The 22,620-nt window shown below is 34.4% G+C and overlaps 1 protein-coding gene across 2 annotated transcripts in view; it reads right to left on the reverse strand.

The window, feature by feature from the left end:
- LOC147822405 (cadherin-12-like) overlaps positions 1-22,620 on the reverse strand; it is an 82,389-nt gene that overhangs the window by 16,173 nt on the left and 43,596 nt on the right. For both annotated transcript variants that reach the window (XR_015445716.1, XM_087196872.1), the window contains exon 3: positions 12,791-13,027. Coding sequence is in view for 1 of the 2 variants with exons in the window: in XM_087196872.1 (XP_087052998.1) it covers positions 12,791-13,027 (237 nt within the window). In the remaining variant the exon portion in view is untranslated. The remainder of the gene's footprint in view (positions 1-12,790; positions 13,028-22,620) is intronic.

A 22,620-nucleotide genomic window follows, 5' to 3' on the forward strand; every position in this document is an offset into this window, starting at 1 on the left:
TCCTCAAGGGGAAACTGGAAACAATGAAAGATTTAGTACTCCTACTGTTCACATTATTTTAGGGTCTTGATACCTTGAAAGCTCAGCAGAGACAAAAATTTTAAAGCTGACCATGGATTTCCTTAACCTGCTGAATATTAAAACATCTTTGAGCAGTAAAAAGTTCCTTTGCAGTAGCTGTGCAAAGTGTTAGGGGTTGGGGAGACACCTGGAAGAAGCTATGAAACCTTATGCCAGGAGAGAGTTAGCATCTTGTGTTTCCATGGTTGGAAAAAAAAAATCACATTATGGAAAATAAAAGATTTTACCTGATAATTTGGTGCTTGTGAAAACATATTTTCCCTCAAACACATCAAAGAGAGTCATTTTTGTTTTATTATATTATATATCAGAACAATTTTCCTTAAAAAAAACCAGTGACCTTGGCTAATGATGTTATTTTATCTTTTTTATTATCTGACACATTCGGTAATAAAGGGTGCTGACTTATTCCAGCAACTGGGCTAGAAAATACAAGAAAATGAATAACAAAGCAAATGGCATTTATTTAAGGCTTTAGGCAATGACAAATACTTTGACAGAGAGAAATATTTTCAACCACAACAAGAATAGCATTTTTAAAGCTTACTGTGTAATAGATACTATTCTCAATGATTTTCTATATCCACATATTAATCCTCACAAGAGCCTTAAAATGAGTATTGTGAATTTGTGGAAATGTGTGAGGAAAGCAAAGCAAAGAAACATAAAAGAACGTCCCCAAACTGACACAGCTTGAAAATTTTTGGCTGATACTTGGACCAGATCATTATGAATTTGAAATAGAAATTTTTATGGGAAAGACTCTCTAATCATAAGGTACAATACACAACAGACTTATCAACATTATTATTCTGGCCTGGTGACCAAGAAGAAGTTCTTCAAACAGTGCCTCAGAACAGATGACCTTCTTGAATTCTTGTAGCCTCCTACTGAAATCCCCAGGTTAAAAAAAGTGAATCCCTTGTTCACCATGAAATAACATTTAAGGGCTGTGTATCTTCAAACTGCAAGTTATTATTTTGAAAAAATTCTATTATTTGAAACTGTGGTAGTTTGCATTTCATTGCAGTGGGAGATCAAAAATAGTTTGCCTTTATAAATGAGATTTCTGAGCTTAACTTGTCAATATTTGTTAGTCACTGATTTCCCAACCAGAAGTTGCTGAGTATTATTGGGAGAGCACAGGAACCATGCTGTTAATCTGCTTTTCATATCTCAGATGTTGATTTGAAGTGTGAGAATGTACTGAAGGCTTCAGATTTTAATGTAATAGCTGTCTCATAGGAATGCTCTCAAAAATATAAATCAAATTAACACATCTTTAAAGTTAGGAAGCACAGGGATGTAATGAGCTTCATTCTCCCTATTGTACATCCTTTTCTGAAAAAGAAAGCATTTTCCCACAGAAGCCTTTTTTAGTACCTCTAGTCAACTAAGCACATGCCTAACTGAAGAAGAAATTTGCTACTGGAAACATTTATTAGTGAGTATTTCTGTAAGAACAGTTTATGCAAACTGTTTTTAATTGTATAATTCATTAAATATTTTCTGAGCATCACCTTTGCCCCAGACACTGAAGCATATGTGAAATGAAGTCTGATGCCTAGCATTGAAGGTATGGGGAGAAAAGTGTCAGCAGATGACCTCTACAGAGAGAGAGAAGGTCCTACAGGACTGCCAAGGAAGGATTCTGTGGTAAAATCCACGCTTCAGGTAAACCTTCCAGCACATCATGTTTGGCTGAAGCTAGAAAAGTAGTTGGAAATAACATAGAAAAAGTCTGAGGCTCCCAAAGAGAGGGAAGAAAAACATAGGTACTTCAAGAGTCTGCAGCAACAGTAGTGGAGAACTATACCATGCCAGCAATTGCTGGAAAAAATATTAAGATTATCATGTTAAGAATCTGGGTTGAGATGCAACGTGTGATCTATACCACTGAGGAGGACTATTAGGGGATGACTAAAGATCAATCTCTTTCAAAGTAATGGGTTGGATAAATTTGGAGGGAAAGAACAAAAGCACTTTCTGTAATTCAGAATCTCACCAAAAGATTTAGAGGAAGAACAAAGGAAATTCAGTGATTCAAGTAAAGAGGCATCTAATTCAGTAGCAAAGCACATCACTTGCCTAGAATGCTGCTGAACTCAGGTTCAGTATGGGGGTGGGGGGCAGAGAGAGAGAGAGAGAGAGAGAGAGAGAGAGAGTCTTACAGTAAATAAGAATACTAGGCTGAAAGGAAGAAGATACAAGAACATATTAGATATCGTATCTTGGTAAAGATGCTTATGAGCAGAGGGTACTTCACTTGCATCAGTGGAAGAGAGACAGGACAGGACTGAACAGGGTTTCAGACTAAACACAGTTTTCAGATAAATAGAAAAGGACTTTTATGTCAGGACCGCTCAAATTTAGAATGGGTTTCCTCAGGAAACAACACCAGGGCTAAATTTCCAACCACTCCCATAACTTCTATTGTGCAAAATATACTTCAGTGTAGTAACACTCTCCTGAAAAACCAATGGATCACAGATGATATTAAAGAAGAAATTAGACAGTTTCTACAAGCAAATGATAATGATGATATAACACAGAGGAACTTATGGGATGCAATAAAGGCGGTCATATGAGGGAAATTTTTAGTGATGAATACTCCCATCAGGAAAACACAGAAAATCCAAATAAACAACCTAATATTGAACCTCAAATGTCTAGAAAAAGAAGAACAAGTCAAGCACAAAACTTGTATGGAGGGGGGGATTTTTAAAGATTAGAGCAGAAATTAATGCAATTGAGACTAAGAAAACAATACAAAGAATCAGTAAGTCGAACAGTTGGTTCTTTGAAAGATCAAATAAAATTGATAAACCCTTAGCTAAACTTATCAAAAAAAGGAAGGAAAAGACTCAAATCCATGCAATTACAAAAGCATGAAATCACAATGGGTCATTCAGAAATCTAGAATATCATCAACAGTTCTTTTGAGGATCTTTATTCTAATAAGAGATAATACAGAAGAAATGGACAGATTCCTAGATACATGTGAATTACCATCGCTGAATCAAGAAAATATAAAAATTCTAAATAACACAATAACTAACAATCAATGAAATTGAAGATATAAGTAAAAACCGACCAACAAGGAAAACCCAAGGTCCTGATGGATTCACTGCAGAATTTTGGAAGAAATTTAGAAATTAAGTGCCACTAGTCCTCAAACTCTTTAATGAAATTGAAGGGGAAGCAATACTCCCAAAGTCATTCCTAGAAGCAAGTATTACCTTGATACTCAAACAAGAGAAAGATCCAGTCAAAACAGTGAATTACAGGCCAATCTCCCTAATGAACATAGACCCAAAAATCCTCAGTAAAATACTGGCAAACAGAATGCAGCAAATTATTAAGAATAACACCACAACCAAGTAGGATTCATCCTAGGCATGCAGGGATGTTTTAACACACACAAATCAGTAAATGTAATGAACCATATTAACAGACTCAAAGACAAAAATCACACGATCATCTCAATAGACACAAGAAAAGCATTTGACAAAGTCAAATGTCCAACACCCATTCACAATAAAAATGCTACAGAAAATTGAATACATGGTCTTTATCTCAATCTGATAAAAGCCATCTATGACAAACCAACAGCCAACATCATACTAACTGGTCAAAAACGGAAAGCTTTCATTTTAAAATCAGGAACAAGACAACCATGCCCATTATCACCATTCCTATTCAATATAGTTCTGGTAACATCAGCCAGAACAATCAGACAAGAGAAAGAAACAAAAGGAATAAAAATAGGAAAGGAAGTAGTCAAATTAACATTATTTGTAGATGACATGATACCCTACAAAGAAAACCCCCAAACTCCACCAAAAGACCTCTAGATTTAATAGCCAAATTCAATCATGTAGCTAAACACAAAATCAACACTCAAAAATCAATAGCATTCCTGTACACAAATGTGTACACACTTACTGAGAGAGAAATTAGTGAAAACATTCCTTTCAAAATAGCATCCAAAAAAACCTGAAATAATTAGGACTCAATCTAACAATGGAAGTAAGTTATGTATATTGAAAACTACAGTACTCTGAAAAAGAAGATTGAAGAGGACATCAGAAAATGAAAAGCTATCCCTTGCTTATGGATAGAAAGAATGAACATAGTGAAAATGGTCATGCTTCCAAAATTGTCATACAAATTTAATTCAGTCCCAATAAAAATACTAGCACAACTCACAGAACTAGAGAAAACAGCCCTAAAATTCATTTGGAACCAGAGGAGACCTAGAATACCAAAAACAATGCTGGGAAAGAATTTCAAGGCAAGGGACAAGACACTCCCTGATTTGAAATTATACTACAGAGCTATGTGATAAAACAGCACGCTACTGGCAAAAAACAGAACTGAGGATTTAATGGAACAGAAAAGAAGATGCAGAAACAAGTCTAAACACACTCAGTCACCTCATCTTCAATATAGGGGCCAAATACCTCCACTGAGAGAAAGAGAGCTGCTTTAATAAATGGTGCCGGAAAACTGGCTTTCTATATGATGAAGACTAAAACTAGACCCGTGTCTCTCACCATGCACTAAACTAAAATCAAAATGGAACAAAACCAATGTTAGTTTAAAAAATAACTTCATCTGCCCCCAAAGCTTTATATTTGGCCTTTAGTTTATTGTGCTAAGAACTTGAAACAGCTTAATCTACTAAAAAGGAAATAAAGCTTACCAAATATTTAAGCTCCATATTAATAGCTTTAGTATGAAACATAGAGTCTTGGATTTTTTTAAGATATAAAAATATGGAGAGTAATATTGGACTATACAATATAAATTAAGAATGTGGTCAATAAATATTGAACATTTCTTGCTAGAACAGTCTGACCTGAAATTTTAATAATCTTTTATTTGGATCTAGCTGTCAGTTCAATTTTTTTCTTCCTTTTATGTCACAGTATCTCCCTAATTTCCTCAAATGCCAACTAGGCTTTTTGCCTCCATATGTGTTCTCCCAGTGAAGCCTGAAAGAATCCTTCCAGGCAGCATCTTTTGCTTCTTTCTTATAAAATCCTACTCTCTTATCCCTTTTATCTCACCTATTTAAATTGATGTTGAGTTTCTTTCAAAGGAGAACAGTAAAACAAGTAAATTTTGTTTTGTTGAATGAACAGTGCATTTCTTGCAATGAGAAAGTGTTCCTCACTGAAATTATTGTTTTATCCATAATAACTTGTACTTGTATCTGTGAATTGAATTATTTCATAAGAACACGTGGCTGACATCCTGATTAAAGTTTAGAAAACATAAGTCTTCATGTGTATCGCTGAGTGTTCACCATATTTATTCCGAAGTCTTTTTCATCATAATTCACTTTCCTAAAGAAAATCAAATGCTTACTATTTCCTATCTTCATTGGTTTTATTTCCTCTGGCAGCCATGGCCAAATGCTCTGAAGAAAGACACCATTTTATCTAGAGCAGTTTACCACTTGAAATTCAAATAGTTTAGTTCTCTTTTATCTAAAAACGCTTGTATTCCTACATGAGATTTTTCTCCTTAGTTTGCACTCTGAAAATTATACACTTTGATTAACTCATTGAATGCTCTGCTGCAGGAATGAAATGGATTCACTTCTTTAATTTTCTACTGAAGATTGAACATTATAGTATTTTCCAGCAAAAGAATTTCACATATATATTATTATGCCTTTAAAGTAATTAAACTTTAAAAATGGAAATGTCCAACATTTTAAGTAAATGTAACGAAAGGACTGATATCTGAAGGCAATTAAAGAAATTATGGAGAGAAAGAAAAGAGCTATAAAATGCTTGCTCCCTTAGCACACAGTAATGGAAATGATTTGAACCTTTAGCAAGCAAAAGGTAAACACAACCAGTTGACCTGGATAGTAGTTTATTTCAGAAATTCTGGTGAAGCATAACAGGAAAACCTCAAAAATAAATCATCATTCTAATATCTGGACAATCATTGAAAACATCACTATAATAATGTAAAATTTCTTTGAAAGGGAAGTTTATCGGTGACTTTCTAGTTCCATATCTCATAAAAATTAAAGATATAGGTCTGAATCATAAATCCATTGAATTTGGTCAATATAACCTTCAATATATGTAAATCATATAAAAACTTTATAATTCTGTAGTTTTTTTTTAAATTCACATTTATAAATCAACCATACATGTTTGTTTTTAATCTATCTTTATCAATGTCAGTATTTTCTTATCACTTTTATGTCTTAGTTCGATTTCTGTAATTTTTAAATCACCTGGATGCATGCAAATAATTTAGATTATTTTCAGGTGTACAATAGGGTCTATAACTATCCCATGTAAAGCATCAAACATACAATTTTATTGCCTTCTGTTGATATTCTAGGGATTTTATTTAATGTTTTGAAAATTATGAAATTTTAAATTTTATTTTCAACCAGGCTAACATTAAAAAGCAACTGAAAATTCAGATAAGTTTTTCAATTTAAATGAATAGCAAAGCAATTAGCAGTGTGACCTGTGGAACCTGGCTACGTTTGTTCAAATATTTTCCATCTTTCCTGCAACCATAACCTGATCTTCTCGAGCCTCAATTTCTCTCTCTCTAAACTAATATTAGCTGTCATGTTTAACAAAATCTGACTGAGGTGAGCACCGCCACACCAGCCCAGATTAGCTACTATAGTGTCATATTTTGATAGTCAATTATCATCAATATACATTCTTAATCATTCACTTGGTATAAATTTGGAAAGATGGTCATTTTTTTCCACCTGTCCAAACAAAATAATCAGAGTGAAATTGTAAGCATGCAATTGTTCTTTAATAGGGTCAAGTAAAAATAGGATTCCATTGTATGTAGAAGATTCAGATAGATCTATAGCTTGGTAAGAGCATATGTAAAATGAGTAAACCCAATTGTCTCAATGCAGGTAGCTACTGCTGAGTTTGTTAGTAATGTTATGCATTTGAGACCAGGAGAGGTTACAGATATGTAACTGAAGTCACTGATAAACTTTAAACCTCACACTAATATGAAGAAATATGAGACATGGTTTACCAAAACTCAATGTTCTCTTTACTTTGCTCACAAAATGTCATTGACTCTTACAAAAAATAAATCTCTCTCCATTTCCTCACCTTCATCCTAAACATGTATCCATTTCATTGTTTAATCCAAATCACTTCACACTGTCCCACATTTCAGTATCTTTTTTTTTTTGGTACCAGGGATCAAATTCAGGACCTTTTGCTTGCAAGGAAGGTGGTGGAACCACTAAGCTAAATCCTCAGCCCCTACATTTCAGTATCTTATCCTTCATACTTGTCATACCCACAACAACCACCATATGGAGGGCTATCATGGCTCTTAACATACTTTTTACTTTTAGCACAAATACACATATACCTGGTATCATTTGAATTTGGAGCATCCCACAAAGATTTGTATGTTAAAGTCTTGGTCACTGAATTGTGCCAGAATTGGGAGGTAGTGGCAATTTTAGTAGATTAAACCTGGTGGAAGGAAGCTAGGTCACATGGGCTATGCCCTTGAGGGAGATATCAGGATCCCAGCTCATTTTCTTTTTCTGAGATTCCTGGCCACCATAATGTGAACAGTCCTCCTTTGCCATTCACTGCCACCATCATGATTTGCTGAAGTTCCCCAAGCCAAAAGCAACTGAGCCAAACAAGCATGGACTGAAATCCTCGAAACCATGAGACAAAACCAAGAAAGAAAGAACAACAACAAAAAACTATCCTAATTTTAAATTGATTTTCTCAGGTATTTTGTCACAACAGTGAATAGCTTACTAATAGTACTTTTAAAATATGAGCACCAAAAGGCACAGACACTTGACCATCAGGACTGTACTGAATAAGGTATCACACTGTATGTGCAAAATTATGTAATATTTAATAAAATTATCTGGATGCAAAATATGCATCCTAATATGTAATGCAATGTTATTACTGAAATGTAGTTAAGCACATTTGTGTATAATTGCAAGTGTATTTTTCCAACTCTATCATAAGCAGATTAATATGTGCAGGGATATGGATATCTAATCCATAGTGATACATAAATATGATGTGACCTTTTTTTCTTAAAATCTTCCTTATCTAGTATTCTCATGTGACGTTATGGGGCTTATACTCCTTTTTTTTTTTTGGTAAAATTATTTCTGTGTTACTTGGCTTCTACAAATGCAGTTAATTGAAGCTAAATGTCATAGGTACATTTGGAAGTAGACTTCATGCAAAACCAGCTACAGAAAACAATTCTCATGAGGGTCCTAAACATTAACTATAGCATACTTGTGACAAAGTTGAATAGGACAAATTTCCCAGAGATTCACACATTCAGGTGTTTCTGAAGTTTCTAAATTATAAATTACATATGTCTTTTTGTTTTGCTTTTCTGTGAGTATTTTTTTTTCAGTTCCATATCAAGTCTTGTCTGGTTTTTTTCACCATGTAGACAAATTCATAGACACTATCTTTATGTTTTTCATTTAACAGTTTTGTATTATTTCTGTATATTTGTTTCATGCATACTTTGAAATGATGTAAGAATTTATAGTATATTGTTTAGTGATACTGAGTGTTAACTTTTTAAAGGCATGATTATCTATAATCATAATTAATAAAATAATCCATTAAGAATAGTGTCTGTAGTATAAAACTGACATACTATTTTTTTCAGTGTTAACTTTAAAAATACTTTCTTTGTATAGTTCACAGCATTTTTTCTTCTTTTATATAATACTATTATTTAATATATTACATTGTATTACTTAGATGATTAAAGTAACTTATTTTATGGCCTATATGTTAAAATATAATACAGATTTGGGCAGCTGCTGGAAGGAAAATTAATGCCCATAAGTCTTTTGAAAATATCACTTAGGACTATACTGTCTTTGGGGGTATCCTTTACCATATCTCTTTCTCATAGTATTTACAATGTGAATTTGACTATAATGTGTAAATTCTTAGAATCACTAAAAAGACATATAAGCAATAAATGCCTGATTATGTACAAAGCTACAGGGTCATGATCCATATAAAAATAAATGTGAAATTTCTTTGGAACTAGTTTCTATGAATTAACTTTTCAGGATGATTCTGGGATAATATTTTGGAAGAAGTCTAAGAGTTGAAACATTGAAATCTGAATATTTTCTTATATATTTTTCACTACTAACAAATTATTTAGCTGTCTTGATTTTTCTTAGACGAAATAGGTACAAATGAATTTTATGCTATTTTATTATACCACTGAAGTTAATAATATGCAAATAAAGTCATTCATACAATATATACTCATTGAATACCTACTATGTGCTGGGCAATGTCTGCAGTATGTGGTGCAGGGATAGAGACCCTTAGGCAGGGAAAGATGAGGGATGCCCCCACACCCAAGGAGTTTTAGATAGCTGGCAGAACAGGCTTAACCACCTGTGAGAAGCTGACAGCCTGCAGTCCCATCTCCTCTGTAAGCTGTACCCTGCAAAGCTTGGTTTGCTAAGATCAAACTGGAGAAAAAGGAAATTTGACCCTAAAGGTGCCAAAGCCCCCAGGACCCTTCCCTAGTAAGGAGCCATAACAACCAATTAGCCAGTCAAGTAGGGGCACCCTCACCCAGAGACAGGGTGGGCCCTCAGCCACTATAAATGGACCCCTTGAGCCCCCCTTCCACTGTGGCTCCATTTTGGGCTCCATTTCCTGCCTGTCTCCCTGAGAGAACAAGCTGTACTCTTGCATGCTTGCTGAATAAAAGTACAACATTGCTTCTACGCTTTTGGTCTCATCTGATTCTTCCACAACCTTCTGCGTCATCAGGAGAGTCAGGCCCTGGACTGCGGGGACCCTCCACCCATCTGCGACAGAGGCACCTAGGAAAAGCAATATAGAAAAATTTCTCCCTTATGGGTTTTATTTAAATGGGAAACCAAACAAACAAATCACATATTGCAACTCTTAGAAGATGTCAGGCACAGTCACAGAAATATTTTATACCAATACATCTTTTAATCTTCTGAAAACTTACTAAGTGAAAAATAGAAAATGGGTAATTTTCCAAACACTTAATATTTCCCACGATTTACTCAACAATTAAGGTAAATCACATTCATCGGTTTAGAATCTCATGTATTAAGATATGTGTTCTCTTTCTTCCCTCACTCAGATTGTGTGTTGTGATTGAGTGTGGACTCACATATATGGTACAATTTTGGTGCACTGTGAAGACCCTTCGAAAGAAAACCAGGTGCGGTGGGTAAACTTATTCCAATCTTACCTGACTCACCAAAAATAATTTCTATGAACTGTAATGAACTGTGTATAGTAACAAGTCCACCTCAAAGCACATCCAACACCAGACCCAGGAAATTATTTATCAGATGGCAAGGAGTAGAAGAGTAAAGGAAAGAATAACTGGAGATTGAGCTGAGGCTGCAGGGGAGGAAGAAGAAAGAACCTGATGTGGGATATTTGCCAGCCAATAAACCAAGGTTAACCTTTCTTCCAAGTGCTTTAGTTCTTGGCAATGCCACTGATCTCTGGCTATTTGCTGTATTCAATGATAATGATGACGATTATAACAGTAATAAAACACCCAGAGACAGGAAATAACAGTCCCAAATTAATACCTTGCACAATGACTCTGTGAGAAGAAAGTTATGCAAAGCCAAACAATACAGAGCTTAGTAAGCAGGTCCAATAGTTTTACATTTGGTACTCCCACAAAGTATTGTTGCTATCATTCTTAAGTGCCTAAATATATATATAGACCAAAGAAAGATGAGTCAGATCTCACAGTTCCTCCACTGACATGATTGAAGCTTGTTGTTTACTCCAAGGATGCAGAATGAAGACAAGTTTGATGTTGTTCAAAAACAACTCATCTTTTGACAACACCTTGAGGGGATCAATTAGATCCATCTGTGTGGACAGCTTTGATGAGGTGGGAGCTGCTCATTAGAAGTAAGACTAGGGTATGACTTTATTTCCTCTGACATAAAAAACAATCAAACACTTTCACCACAGAAGGATTTCTCTAAAATGTAGCTTGCTTTTGCTCCTCATACCAGGATCTGACTCAACAGTTTTCTTGGAACTGAAACTGTGTTCCTTTACCTACTGGTATTTTCTACCTAGAAACTTTCCTATTTGTATATGTGTCCAGGCAGGGATGTTCTGAAATACTGCATTAAAATAGTATTTCTGTTCATATTTTGGCCTCATTATGCTTTTGTCTTGAAAAGAGAACAGATCATTAGATAACTTAGTGAGGTCTTTAAATACGAAGTTCTGCTAATATATAATTTTTCATTTGTCTAATTGAGGAATTTTAATCAGTGTTTATCATTTTATTATAACCATCAATATTTTCTGACTGTTTAAATTCATAAAGAAATACTATAAATCCATTTAGTAGGCATTTCCCACCTTCTAGAAAAACAACCTCTGTCCATTGAATAAACTGGCTGCCTTTGGCTGGAAATACATGGGATGCTCTGTAATCGCTACTTTTTTTTCTTTTTTGTAAGAGAGACATTCTTTTTTAGGGTTTCTTTTCTCATCATAGACATGACCTAAGAAGGAAAATTTTGGTTATGAATGGAATGTTTCTACCCTCAGCTCGCACTGGACCCACTGTCACTTTGATCAGGGACTTCCTAGTCTTTAGAACTGAAAGATACAGTAAATGTGTACTGCTTAATCCAGTCTTTGGGGGAACTTTGTTATAGCAGCCTAAACTGGACAAAACAGGAAGTGGTACCAAGCAGTAGAGGTGCTGCTTCAGTGATTATTTAAGAAAACTGCTTTGGAACTGGATAATGAGGTAGGGGCCGGAAGACCGCTGAATTTTGATAAATCACAAGCATCCAGTGTGATTCTGGCTAAGGATCACATAGAACAAAAGAAATGAAGAAAAGGATTCTTTGTTCTTAGAGAATATTTAAATTCCCATGAAGAGAATATTCAGAATACAGAAGATAAAAGCCATTCTGAGGAATGAGGGACATATTATTGGAAGCTGAAAGAAAACTAATACTAAAACTAAAACTAATACTACTAACGAACCTTGGACTGTTTTGCATTTACACATCCTCATAACCAGAACGTGTATATATTCCTGTGAAAAAAATGACTTTCATTGGAAAAAGAAGAGAATTGAAATGTGTTATGTATATATACCAGTTCCCTACAGTGAATGTGATCAATTTGTACTGCGAGCATGTAGTACACTAATAAAAGTAAAAAAAAAAAAAAAAAAAAAAAAAGGCATTCAAGTTGCAAATGATAAAATCATTTTTTTCCCTAACACAAATTTTGGATAAAAGGGAAGGTATTTTAAAGTAATTGTAAAATTTATTAAAGTTTATTATGTTCTAGGCACTCTGAAAGTAGCTTAACATCACAGATCTTGAGAATCATTCTTCAAGACTGTATTATTAAATCTCTCCTATGATGAAAAGTTGAGATTTCTCACCTTAAGTGACATGTCCAGCATCTCCCCCATGGCGACACAGGTGCAAAGATTGATATTTGATGTTTTTGTTCAAATTCTATGGAATTTCCTCTAGTCTCACAGTCATATATGTTTTAACATCATTGCAACTAAATCACTGTGCACCTCTGGGCAGAGAATTGCTTATCGTTTGCTTGTCTGTGTTGCTTTTTCTCACACAGAAACCCTTCGTGTTTCTCACCTGATGGCACTGCTGCCCACGTCCAGGTCCTGCGCAGTGACCGCTCCGATGATGGTCCCCACCGGGGTGTCCTCGAACACCTCCATGGTGTAGAGTGGCTTGCTGAACACCAGCGGCTCTTCCACGTCCAGCACGCTGATCTTCACTCTCGCCGTGTCCTTGAAGGGGCCCGCAGAGTGGAAGGTTGGAGGCCTCGACTTTGAAAGTATATGCCTTCTTTGTTTCAAAGTCTAAAGGCTGTGATGAGAACAAACGCAAGTGAGAAAGTGCATCTGCACGGCTTTGTGTGGAGGGTGCCAGTTTGCAATTTAGTACTAATTATAATGGTTTCTTATTTCCTTCTTTCTTTTTTCTTCTCTTCCTGTGATACTGGGGATTGAACTCAGGGTCTCTGCACGGAGCTACAGCCCACTAAGTCTCTAAATTGCACAGAATGACCTGGGACTTTCTATCTCTCCACCTCAGCCTCTCAACTTTTTCTTTTGTAATGAGTGGGTAAAGAAAGCACAAAGTAAATATTTTAACATAAGAACCACTCACATGTAGAAGTTTCTGGGTAGCTTGTGGGATAATCTGCTGTGTATATTAAAGTGAATGAATATACATGCAGAGGTACATACTGGATAGGGCTTATTCATCTTATATAAGCAATAGGAAAGCAATAAGAGAACATGGGTAAGGGAACTGCTTCTCTGCTCTTATCCAATACACAAGAAATGATAACCAACAACAACAACAACAACAACAAAATTGGATAATTGAAAAGCTCTTTTCTAGCTGCAAATTCGATATAACAAACTATGGATTTTTTTTTTACAGCCAGGTTTCCTTATTCTGACATTAATACCATGTCCTGGTAAATACTTTTAAATGTCTAGTTATTTTATTAGAGAAGTTCAGTATAATATTTATGAACATACAGTGGTAATTATGAAAAGAATTAGTTTTCTGTATTCTTGGAACTGATCATGAAATTAGTGGCACTGAAATGCGTTTGCAGGGTGTATCAACAAGACTTGTGGATTTAAACATAAATAATCAAATTAAAGCAGCCTATGGAATATTTCACAGGGAGTCCTATCCCTTGTAGTCACTGATGCTCAGTTTTAGCTTGCCATTACTGTAAATACTGGTTATTTCTTCCAATAATATATTCCACAAATATATTACAGTTGTGGTTTTTAAGTTATAAATTGAATGCCAATGGCTCTGATTTGTAATCCTCAAAGAAAAACTAAGGCATTATACTACATAACTGTAGCATTAACATGATGATTTTGTTACTGTTAAATGTTTTTGTTTCTAAAATAATTTTCTCCAGTGTGGCTCTAGTGATTTCCTAAGTTTTGTGTCAACATCTGTTTTTTAAATAGCACACACAAACTAAAGGAGTTTTTTTTTTCTCTTTTAAAGATATGAATACTGATATATGTATTTCTTCTGAGGAAGTCAAAATATAGGAAAACAATCACGTGAGATCCTGAACTGTCACAGTTCAGCAGCGTATACAGCCAAAATAGTAATATATATTTATAAATGACATCAAGTCTCTTTCATGACATTTTTTAGTCAGAAGGACTTATGTTTATTTTCCCTTTAATTATTCTTTTTATATCTAGTTTAGTATATTTTTTTCATGTTTTTTCTGCTTTGTACACAATCATTTTGTGACTTTATTTTTATTTACTTATCATGTACTGTTGATATATAACATTGATTTTTTTCAATTTCTTGTTGAAACTGATTTCTCTTAAAACCTATACGAATAAAAAATGGGAAGCACAGTATGCCATGGTTGGTAATATGGCTACTGGTGACATTAATAGAAAGTCCATATCTAACAAACAGAGAGGGTGGAGTCCAATGACCCTCTTTTGACTGTCTACAGCTTCACTCCTGTAGTTTGTTGAAAAGAATCACACTCAAGAAAAGACAACATCTTGAATATATTCCTGAAAGAATTACAAACATCACAGTGCAGTGATATGCACATACCCATGTTTATAACACAAGCACAATAGATAAGCTCTGGAAACAGCCTCCATGCCTGTGCACAGACAAATGGAGTTTTTAAATGTGGTACACACATAAAATGGAATATTATTTAGCCAAAAGGAAGAGTGAAATCACCATGGGTGGAACTTGAGAGCAAACTTTTAAATGAAATAACTCAGATATAGATAGTTAAATTTCACATAATTTTTCTCATATTGGAAACTGAAAATATAAATATATCAATAAATAAAATAGAGGATAAATGGTAGAAAAAAGAGGGCAGGCTTTTGGAGATGGGAGGGGTCAGGGAGGGACAGGTAAGGGGAAAGACTGCAGGGACTGAACATGATCAAGCTGTTGTATGTGTGTACAACTCCCCAAAATGAACATCTATATTTCAAACATATTCTAACAAAAAAAGAAAGAAAAGGCAACCGATTGCCAGAAGAAGATTTAAAAACATCATTAAAAAGAAGAGACTGATACAATAAGTATTGTAGCTTGGAATAAAGAAGACCAGGGCAAATTATGACAAATATTTTCATAAGTTAGACTTAGTCTATATGCCTGAGAGTAGTGAATTCATAATAATTTAATATTTGCAAGCAGTAACTAGAAAAAGAAACCACTAAGAAAGGAAGTACTTCATCCTTGAATTAATTAAAATATAAAAGTTTTATTTTTATATATCATATGTGGAGGCAAGTCCAGAGGTACATCCTAGAAGAACAGAAGAGATACAAAGATGAATAAGGTTGCTTTCCTTTGACATCCAGCAAGTTAGAGAATAATGGCATCCTGTCTAATAATGAATTTGCAGAAATAATACATTTCTAATATAATATCTTAGGAGATGTCTCAGAAAGAAAAATATGTGACAGTGGGTGCACTGGCTAATTCAAATTAAAGAGCATGTGAAACTGTATTGAGTGAAATAAACAAGATAAACAAGCTTCGATACTGCATGCTTTCTCTTATATGAGAAGTTCAGAATATAAAAGACTTAAACAGCAAAATAAAAAAATAATAGGAAACAAGGGAAGAGGACCAAGGGATGGAGGGAGGAAAAAGGGAGAGAAGGGAAGAAAACAGAAGATGTGTTATGTACATATACCAAGTCCCCATGATAAATTTATAAACAACATAATGTTTCCATGTTAGTCTTTCCAAACACTAAGAATCATCTGATTTTATCAACTTGGCTATCCTTCTGCCCGGAAGCAAACTTGTTGGGCTGGGAATCATCTGTTATCTTAGAATGTAGCCCTTAGTCCCAGTTGTTCCTCTTTTCTTTCTCTACTTTCTCCTTGAAATTGAAAGGTCTCTAATTATTTGTATGAATATGCAAATGGTGTTAATCTATGCCCTTACTTGATACTACTGATATCTGAATAAAGTGGACTCCCTATGGTTAAGTCCATTTCAGGCCCAAGATGACAGAATTCTCAAACTGTTTTATATATATATATAATATTTTTTAGAAAAACAGGAACAATCTATACCTTTTAAGAACCACTGACCTACCACAGCAGGCAAAAATGTGATAATCAGGGAAAGAGAGTGAGATGAAAGTACCTTTTTGTACATATAGATTTTTTTTTTTTGCAGCTGAAAGCTTATATCCCACAGTGATCGAAGAACTGCAATATCCTAGGTATACTTACTTACTTTCTCCTGGCCCTGACCTTAAGCAACCTCTTTTCACAAAATAGAGAAGCTCAGAAAAATCAAAGGGAATTAAGAGTCATCTCTCTCTACTTGACATTACCAATCCATCTGACTGACTGCTCTTCATTTTTTGGAGGAAGGAACTTTGATTTCTCAAATCACAAACGTACTTAAAATAAGTACAGAATAAGCAACATTTGTTTGTAATTGTAAGAAAATGAATTAAATTCTTTGCTAATGTACTTATGAGATTGAAATAATTTATTTAATTTAATTTTAGTAAATTAGAAAATTCTGCAACATTATTTGGGGCTCACACAAATTTATGAACCTTTCTGGAAGGGCCAAAAAGATATGCCTAATGAAAGTTTAGTTCAGCAGCTCCTTGTTCTTTTGACTATTTGAATAATGGAAGATTAGTAAGATCCGAATTTTCAGGAACCAATGGACACTCTAAGGAATTGTGCACCAAGAGACCACAACTATGGCAAAATAGAATAGATTTAATTACTACCCAGAGTGTAAAGGGAGCAACTGGGCAACGTATAACCTTTTTCACTTTTTCATTTTAGTAATCTGCTAATACTTTTCTCAAGTCCAAATCACAAAAGATATATAAACTTGCATATAGTGGCACATGACTGTAATCCCAGCACTCTAGGAGGGGAAGCTGCCACAAGAGGATCCTAAATTGAAGCCCAGCCTGGGCAACTTAGTAACTTAGCAAAACCCATTCTCAAAAACAAAAACAAACAGCAGCAATAACAAAAGTGTCCAGGACATAGCTTAGTAGGAAGGACCTAGGTGTGAGCCCCAATACTGTAAATCAAACAAACAAATAACATCAAAACGTCTACAGAATGTTTTATGCCCAATGCCTTTCTCATTTCAAGGGAGGATAAGACATTGTTTTAGCATTGGATGTAGGAGAATAACTCTTCCAGAATTCAAGGGATCCCACAGAGTGCAGAGTGGAAATGCATAGCTACAGTTTTAATTATGTGGAGGAATTTGAAAAATGGTGGCTATGACAGAAAGATTTCTGAGCTCACTCCATTTTTTGCCCCAATGATCCTCCAACCCTTGTGAGGTATTTCTAATAACTCTGCCCTTAACTGTGGGAGAGACTTGGAAATTCAATAGCGTATCACTTTCTTCAACTTGCTCAGCTCCATGGAAATAAAAATTATGCAGATATGACTAGAGCCTTAATGACTTGACAGTGAGTTAAGAGAGATTTTGCTTAGTGTTCTGACCTAATCATATTAGCCTTTAGAAGAACAAAGTGATGCAGAGGAAGTTTGAGTTCGGGTTGAAGTTACTTGAAGAAGTAACCTTGTGAACCCAGGAGCCCATGTGCCAGGTGCCTAAAGCACAACTATAGGAACTAAGACACCTCTTGGTCATGAACTAACAAAAGAGTAGGGAGATCCGTCATAAACTGACAAAGGAGTCAGTTCTACTGTCAACCAGTGAGCTTAGAAAAGGACTTTCAGCCTCTATCTCAGCCCCAAGCCACACCTCAATTTCAGTCTGAAAGGGGCCCCACAAAGTACCCAGGTAGATCACAACCTGTGAGGCGGTGCCTGCGAATTTGCCCCTCTCTACATTCTACAGCTCTATTGCTTCAGCTTATATGATGGACTTTTATAATTGTTTCTACCAACATGACACAGCCATCATTCTACAAAGCTTTCCTTCAGTAATAAGATTCCATAGAAAGGAAAATTATCAATGAACTCAAATGATGAGAAAAAGTAAGATTCTCTGAAGTCTGAAGTGGGCTAGATTATTTTAAAGATAAGCAGTTACAAAACACATTTATATCTGACAGAACTAGGATGAAAAACAGAAAGAACTTTATTCATATAAAGTAAGGTTTTTATACCAGGCTGAACAATAAAGATAAGATGTTCAGAGCAAGTATTAGTTCAAAGGAAAATAGAGTTTTCCAAGACTTAGTTTTATGACCAATAAAGTTAGTTCTTGCCTTCCAGACAATGTAGGACAGTTTGTGGTATCTCATCATCACTGAGGAGAGAACTGGAGTCAATATTCACTAAAAAAGTCAATCATTTGATGAATAAAAGACTGTCCCTGTAACAAACAGGAAAACACAATGAAATAGGAATATTTTTAAAGTTTAGGATTCAATTTTGACAAAATTATTATGAAATTTAGAATTATATTAAAGAAAAACAGAATATATAGGCAAAAGTATTTTGTGAATAAAATTTTTTTTAAATATACATTTCATATAATTTACTGCTAAAATTTTTAACAGGACTAATTATTAAAAATGTACTTTTTTGTGGCAAGTGATTAATATATTTCAGTTAGTTGTACTGCTACACTATTTTAATGATTTTGAAAACTTAATAATCATGAGCATTATTTAATGTCCACATTTTAGTGACAATGATTCTGCAAATAAATCCAGCAGCTAAGACAAAACAGAAAGAGCTTCCAGTGCTCCTTGTTACAAATGTCTAATGATATTTCCCTAAAAAACACAAAATATACCACCAAATATTATCAATGGTTAAGTAAAATATAGAGAGTCTGCCAAGAAAATGCACACACAATTCAAGAAAAGAAAAACAGCATGATGTTTTCTCAACAGATGGTGTTAACCTCATATGGGGAACCCTAGAGGATGTTGTCTATCACCAAAAATCTACTGCACTGCTGGCTCTTAGAGAAGAAATTGAAAATGCATGTGCAGCCATCTCAATGACCAAGGCCACCCAACCAGCATTTTGATGTATTAATAAATGCCTGGAAGCTAACGGCCACCACTTTGAGCACCACTTGTAATCACAGAGTTAAAAGTTAACTTGTATTAATCTCATGATGTCTCAATAAACATAGCATTAGAATTTTATAGGAGTTTTTCTCTTCCTGAAGCGTAATACATGTTTTTGGCAGATTCTGTATATGTCAGACGCAATCAGTATAAATGATCACCTTTTATGGAGACTGTTAAACTTTTCTAATGTGAATCATCTACAAAATAGTTGGAAATATTGGCTTTTCATATCCAGCAAGCTGTGTGATTTTGAAAAAGTTATTTTTCTTCTCCGAGCTTCAAATCTCACACTTGTGAAATTAGTGAAACACTATTTTGCCAAATATTTTGCAAAATATTTTGAACATCACATTTTGAGTTGAGTAAAAAGAAAATCAGTTCATCAGAAATGAAAAAAAGAAACCCAACATAAGATAAATATCTTCCTTTAGCTAAAAAAATTTAAATATCCTCTATTTTCAAGAATTTTCTTCATAAGAATGAAAATATAGAAAGAAATGCGCTTTAAACAAGCATAAAACATAAGTATTACAGGTGCTTTGAGAAACATTAACATTTTGGGAAGAAAGTAAGATGATCAGAGCTTTATCTGAGGGACTTGAGAAAGGGAGATGAATATTAAACAGGAAAGAAATAAGACTCCATTCATGTTGGGCAGGGGCCTTCTATGCAGAATGAGGGGAGGCTAACAACTTTACCAAACACATTGCCATGAATTTGGTGAAATTTAGCTCGAGCACGTGTGCGAAGAAGATAGTAGTAGAAAAATGTGTTGTATGATCTTTACTTTACCATCAGTGGAAACCGGGAAAAGCTTTAAGGAAAATGAACGGAGGTAGTTTCTTCCATTCACTCACGGAGAAAATGATAAATTGAAGGTAGATTAAGGGTGATATTGGAAAAAAACCCACTGCGTCTGTGGAACTTTAAAGGCCATAAGCCAACTATAGAAGGAGAAAGGGAAGTTTTAACCCCTGCACAGAAGGAATGGCTGGCCAACCCTCATAAGGAGGTTCATGGAATTTGGATGCAATATAAGCAGGCCAGAGAGCCCCACCAACTGGAAAGGAGAAACTAGGAATAAACACATTTCTACTGTGGTAGAAATAAATACAGCTTTAGACTTTGGTGTGTGAAAAAAAACCAGACTATGTACTTAGAAAAATTTACAAGGCAGCACAGAAATCTGTGTTGATTCTATTAATTTGGGGTTAACTTAGATTTGAGACTGTTCAGCAAAATTAAGCAAGGTGTTTAAAAAAGGTCAAAACAAATGGAAAAATAGAAGCCTAATATTTACAGAAGCAAATAAAGAAGACCATTTTTCTTTGGGATTAGATATGTCAGAGTGGCTAAAAATAGAAGTAACTTATATTTAATAAACGGCGGTATATGCTTGGCTATGTAAATATTCCAATTTTTAAAAAATTTTGTTCCTAGAAGCTATTTAAAAATTAACCACATGATGGTGCTATGTTACCAAATTATGTGATGTAGAATAACTTTTTAGACATTTGTCAGGATGGTTAAAGAGAAAATGAGTTCTACTGATTAATGAGTAAATATAAAATACAAATCCCCACTGGAACCAATTAAGGCTTTAACCTATTAAAGGGTTCACATGAAAAGAAAAGCATTTTATCTCCTATGCTTAAAATCATTCAGCTCTGGTTTTGATGTGATTTACACCTATGTAAGTTTAAAATGAAATAGTATGCCAAATAACATCAAAATGTTAAATACTTTAACTTTTAAATTTTAAAATTATTTTTTATTTATAATAAAATGCAACCCATCCACTATTCCTCATTTTAAACAAATGTTATCATTACTTGTTAGTTTCTAAGTGACATTTTTATGGAAATATTATAGACTATTTGAGAAATTATGCAGGATAATAAATGGTTCTTCTATAAAACTTTAAAACATTGTTACTTTTTGTAGGGGACAGGGGAAGGGGACGTTACCAGAACCTCTGCAGTGAGTCCTGGTCTCCTGCGAGCCACGGCAGCACACGGCGAATTACAGGAAAGGTAGAAAAATGAGACTGAGGAGAAGCTGAACTTCGGGTCTGATCCGTGCTGCTCTGGGCGGCAAAGACAAAAGCCCCCAGCTTACCACACCTTTTATTCAGTACATTGGGAGAAACAAATGTAGCAAATGACTTGCAGAGAGTTCAGTACATCGGGAGAAGCAAATGTAACAAATGACTTGCAGAGAGTTCAATAGTTCACATTGGGATAAACAAGGTGTAACAAAAGGCTTGCAGAGAGTTCAGTACATCTCCGGCAAACAAGATGTTAATCAGTCCAAGAACAATGAGGAACTGAGCAGATGTTTGTTCTCCCAGGATGTTTCTTGTCCTGGAGAATCACAGCATCACTGGATCACTGAAGTCTCAGTTGTGACCGGAGGCCACACTGGAGTTAGTCTGTAGCTGGGCTGTAGGCAAGAGAACTAGGCAACCAAATGATTTTTCCCTAGAATTATGTAGCATTGCTCCCAACAACTTTTAAATACATAAATTGTTAAATCAATAACAAGACAAGCAAAATGTTTCTGGATTTTATTTGTGTTTTCATTCTTGGAGGTTTTCACTCATGAAACTTTCTATTTCTATTTACATCCAATGACTATACATTTTAATACTTTTTAATTTACTAGAAAATAATTGACAAAACTGTATTTCATTCATCTTTCCAAGAAAAAAATATTGTTAAATTTAAAAGACTTTATTTTCTGATTTTAAATGTAGCCTACTAATTTTTAGAGATTGAAATTGCAAGAAGCTTTATTCTGGTTTTTGCCAGTGTTCATATTGCTACATTATTCAACAATACATAAAGTGATTTTCATTTTTGTATACTTTGGTCAGTGTAATATGGTGTGAGTATAGACTAAGAGTAATTTTTATTTCATTTCATTTTTTAACCAATATTTTTGGCCTTGGAGAGATTTATGGAGTTTCATAATTTTACTCTGAATTCAAAGTGACACGATTAAATAACATTCTGGCACAATCCTCATAAAGTGAAACAAAGTTGAGGTTAAAATATAAAATAAATAAAAATGCTTTTCTTCATTCTTCTCAGCTCATATAAACCTATTATTTTTATCCTCTTACATCCTAACTGTATAGAGGAGAAAAGAGAGGCTATAGTAAAAGTAAAGCAAATAAAGTACTCTGAAGATGAAATAATGAAATAAATGCTTCCAAACAGTGATCATATTAACTTATTTTATGTGAGTTAAGAAAAAAAATAGTGAAATCAAAGAATTTCATGATTCATTTCTCTGCTGCAGTTTAAAATCTGTTATTTAAAAATTAAAATAACCAATCTTTTAAAAGCTATATATT

Source organism: Heterocephalus glaber, unplaced genomic scaffold (assembly GCF_053883595.1).
Source record: "Heterocephalus glaber isolate CG9 unplaced genomic scaffold, H.glaber_assembly_v1.0 deba00001625, whole genome shotgun sequence".
NCBI lineage: Eukaryota > Metazoa > Chordata > Mammalia > Rodentia > Bathyergidae > Heterocephalus > Heterocephalus glaber.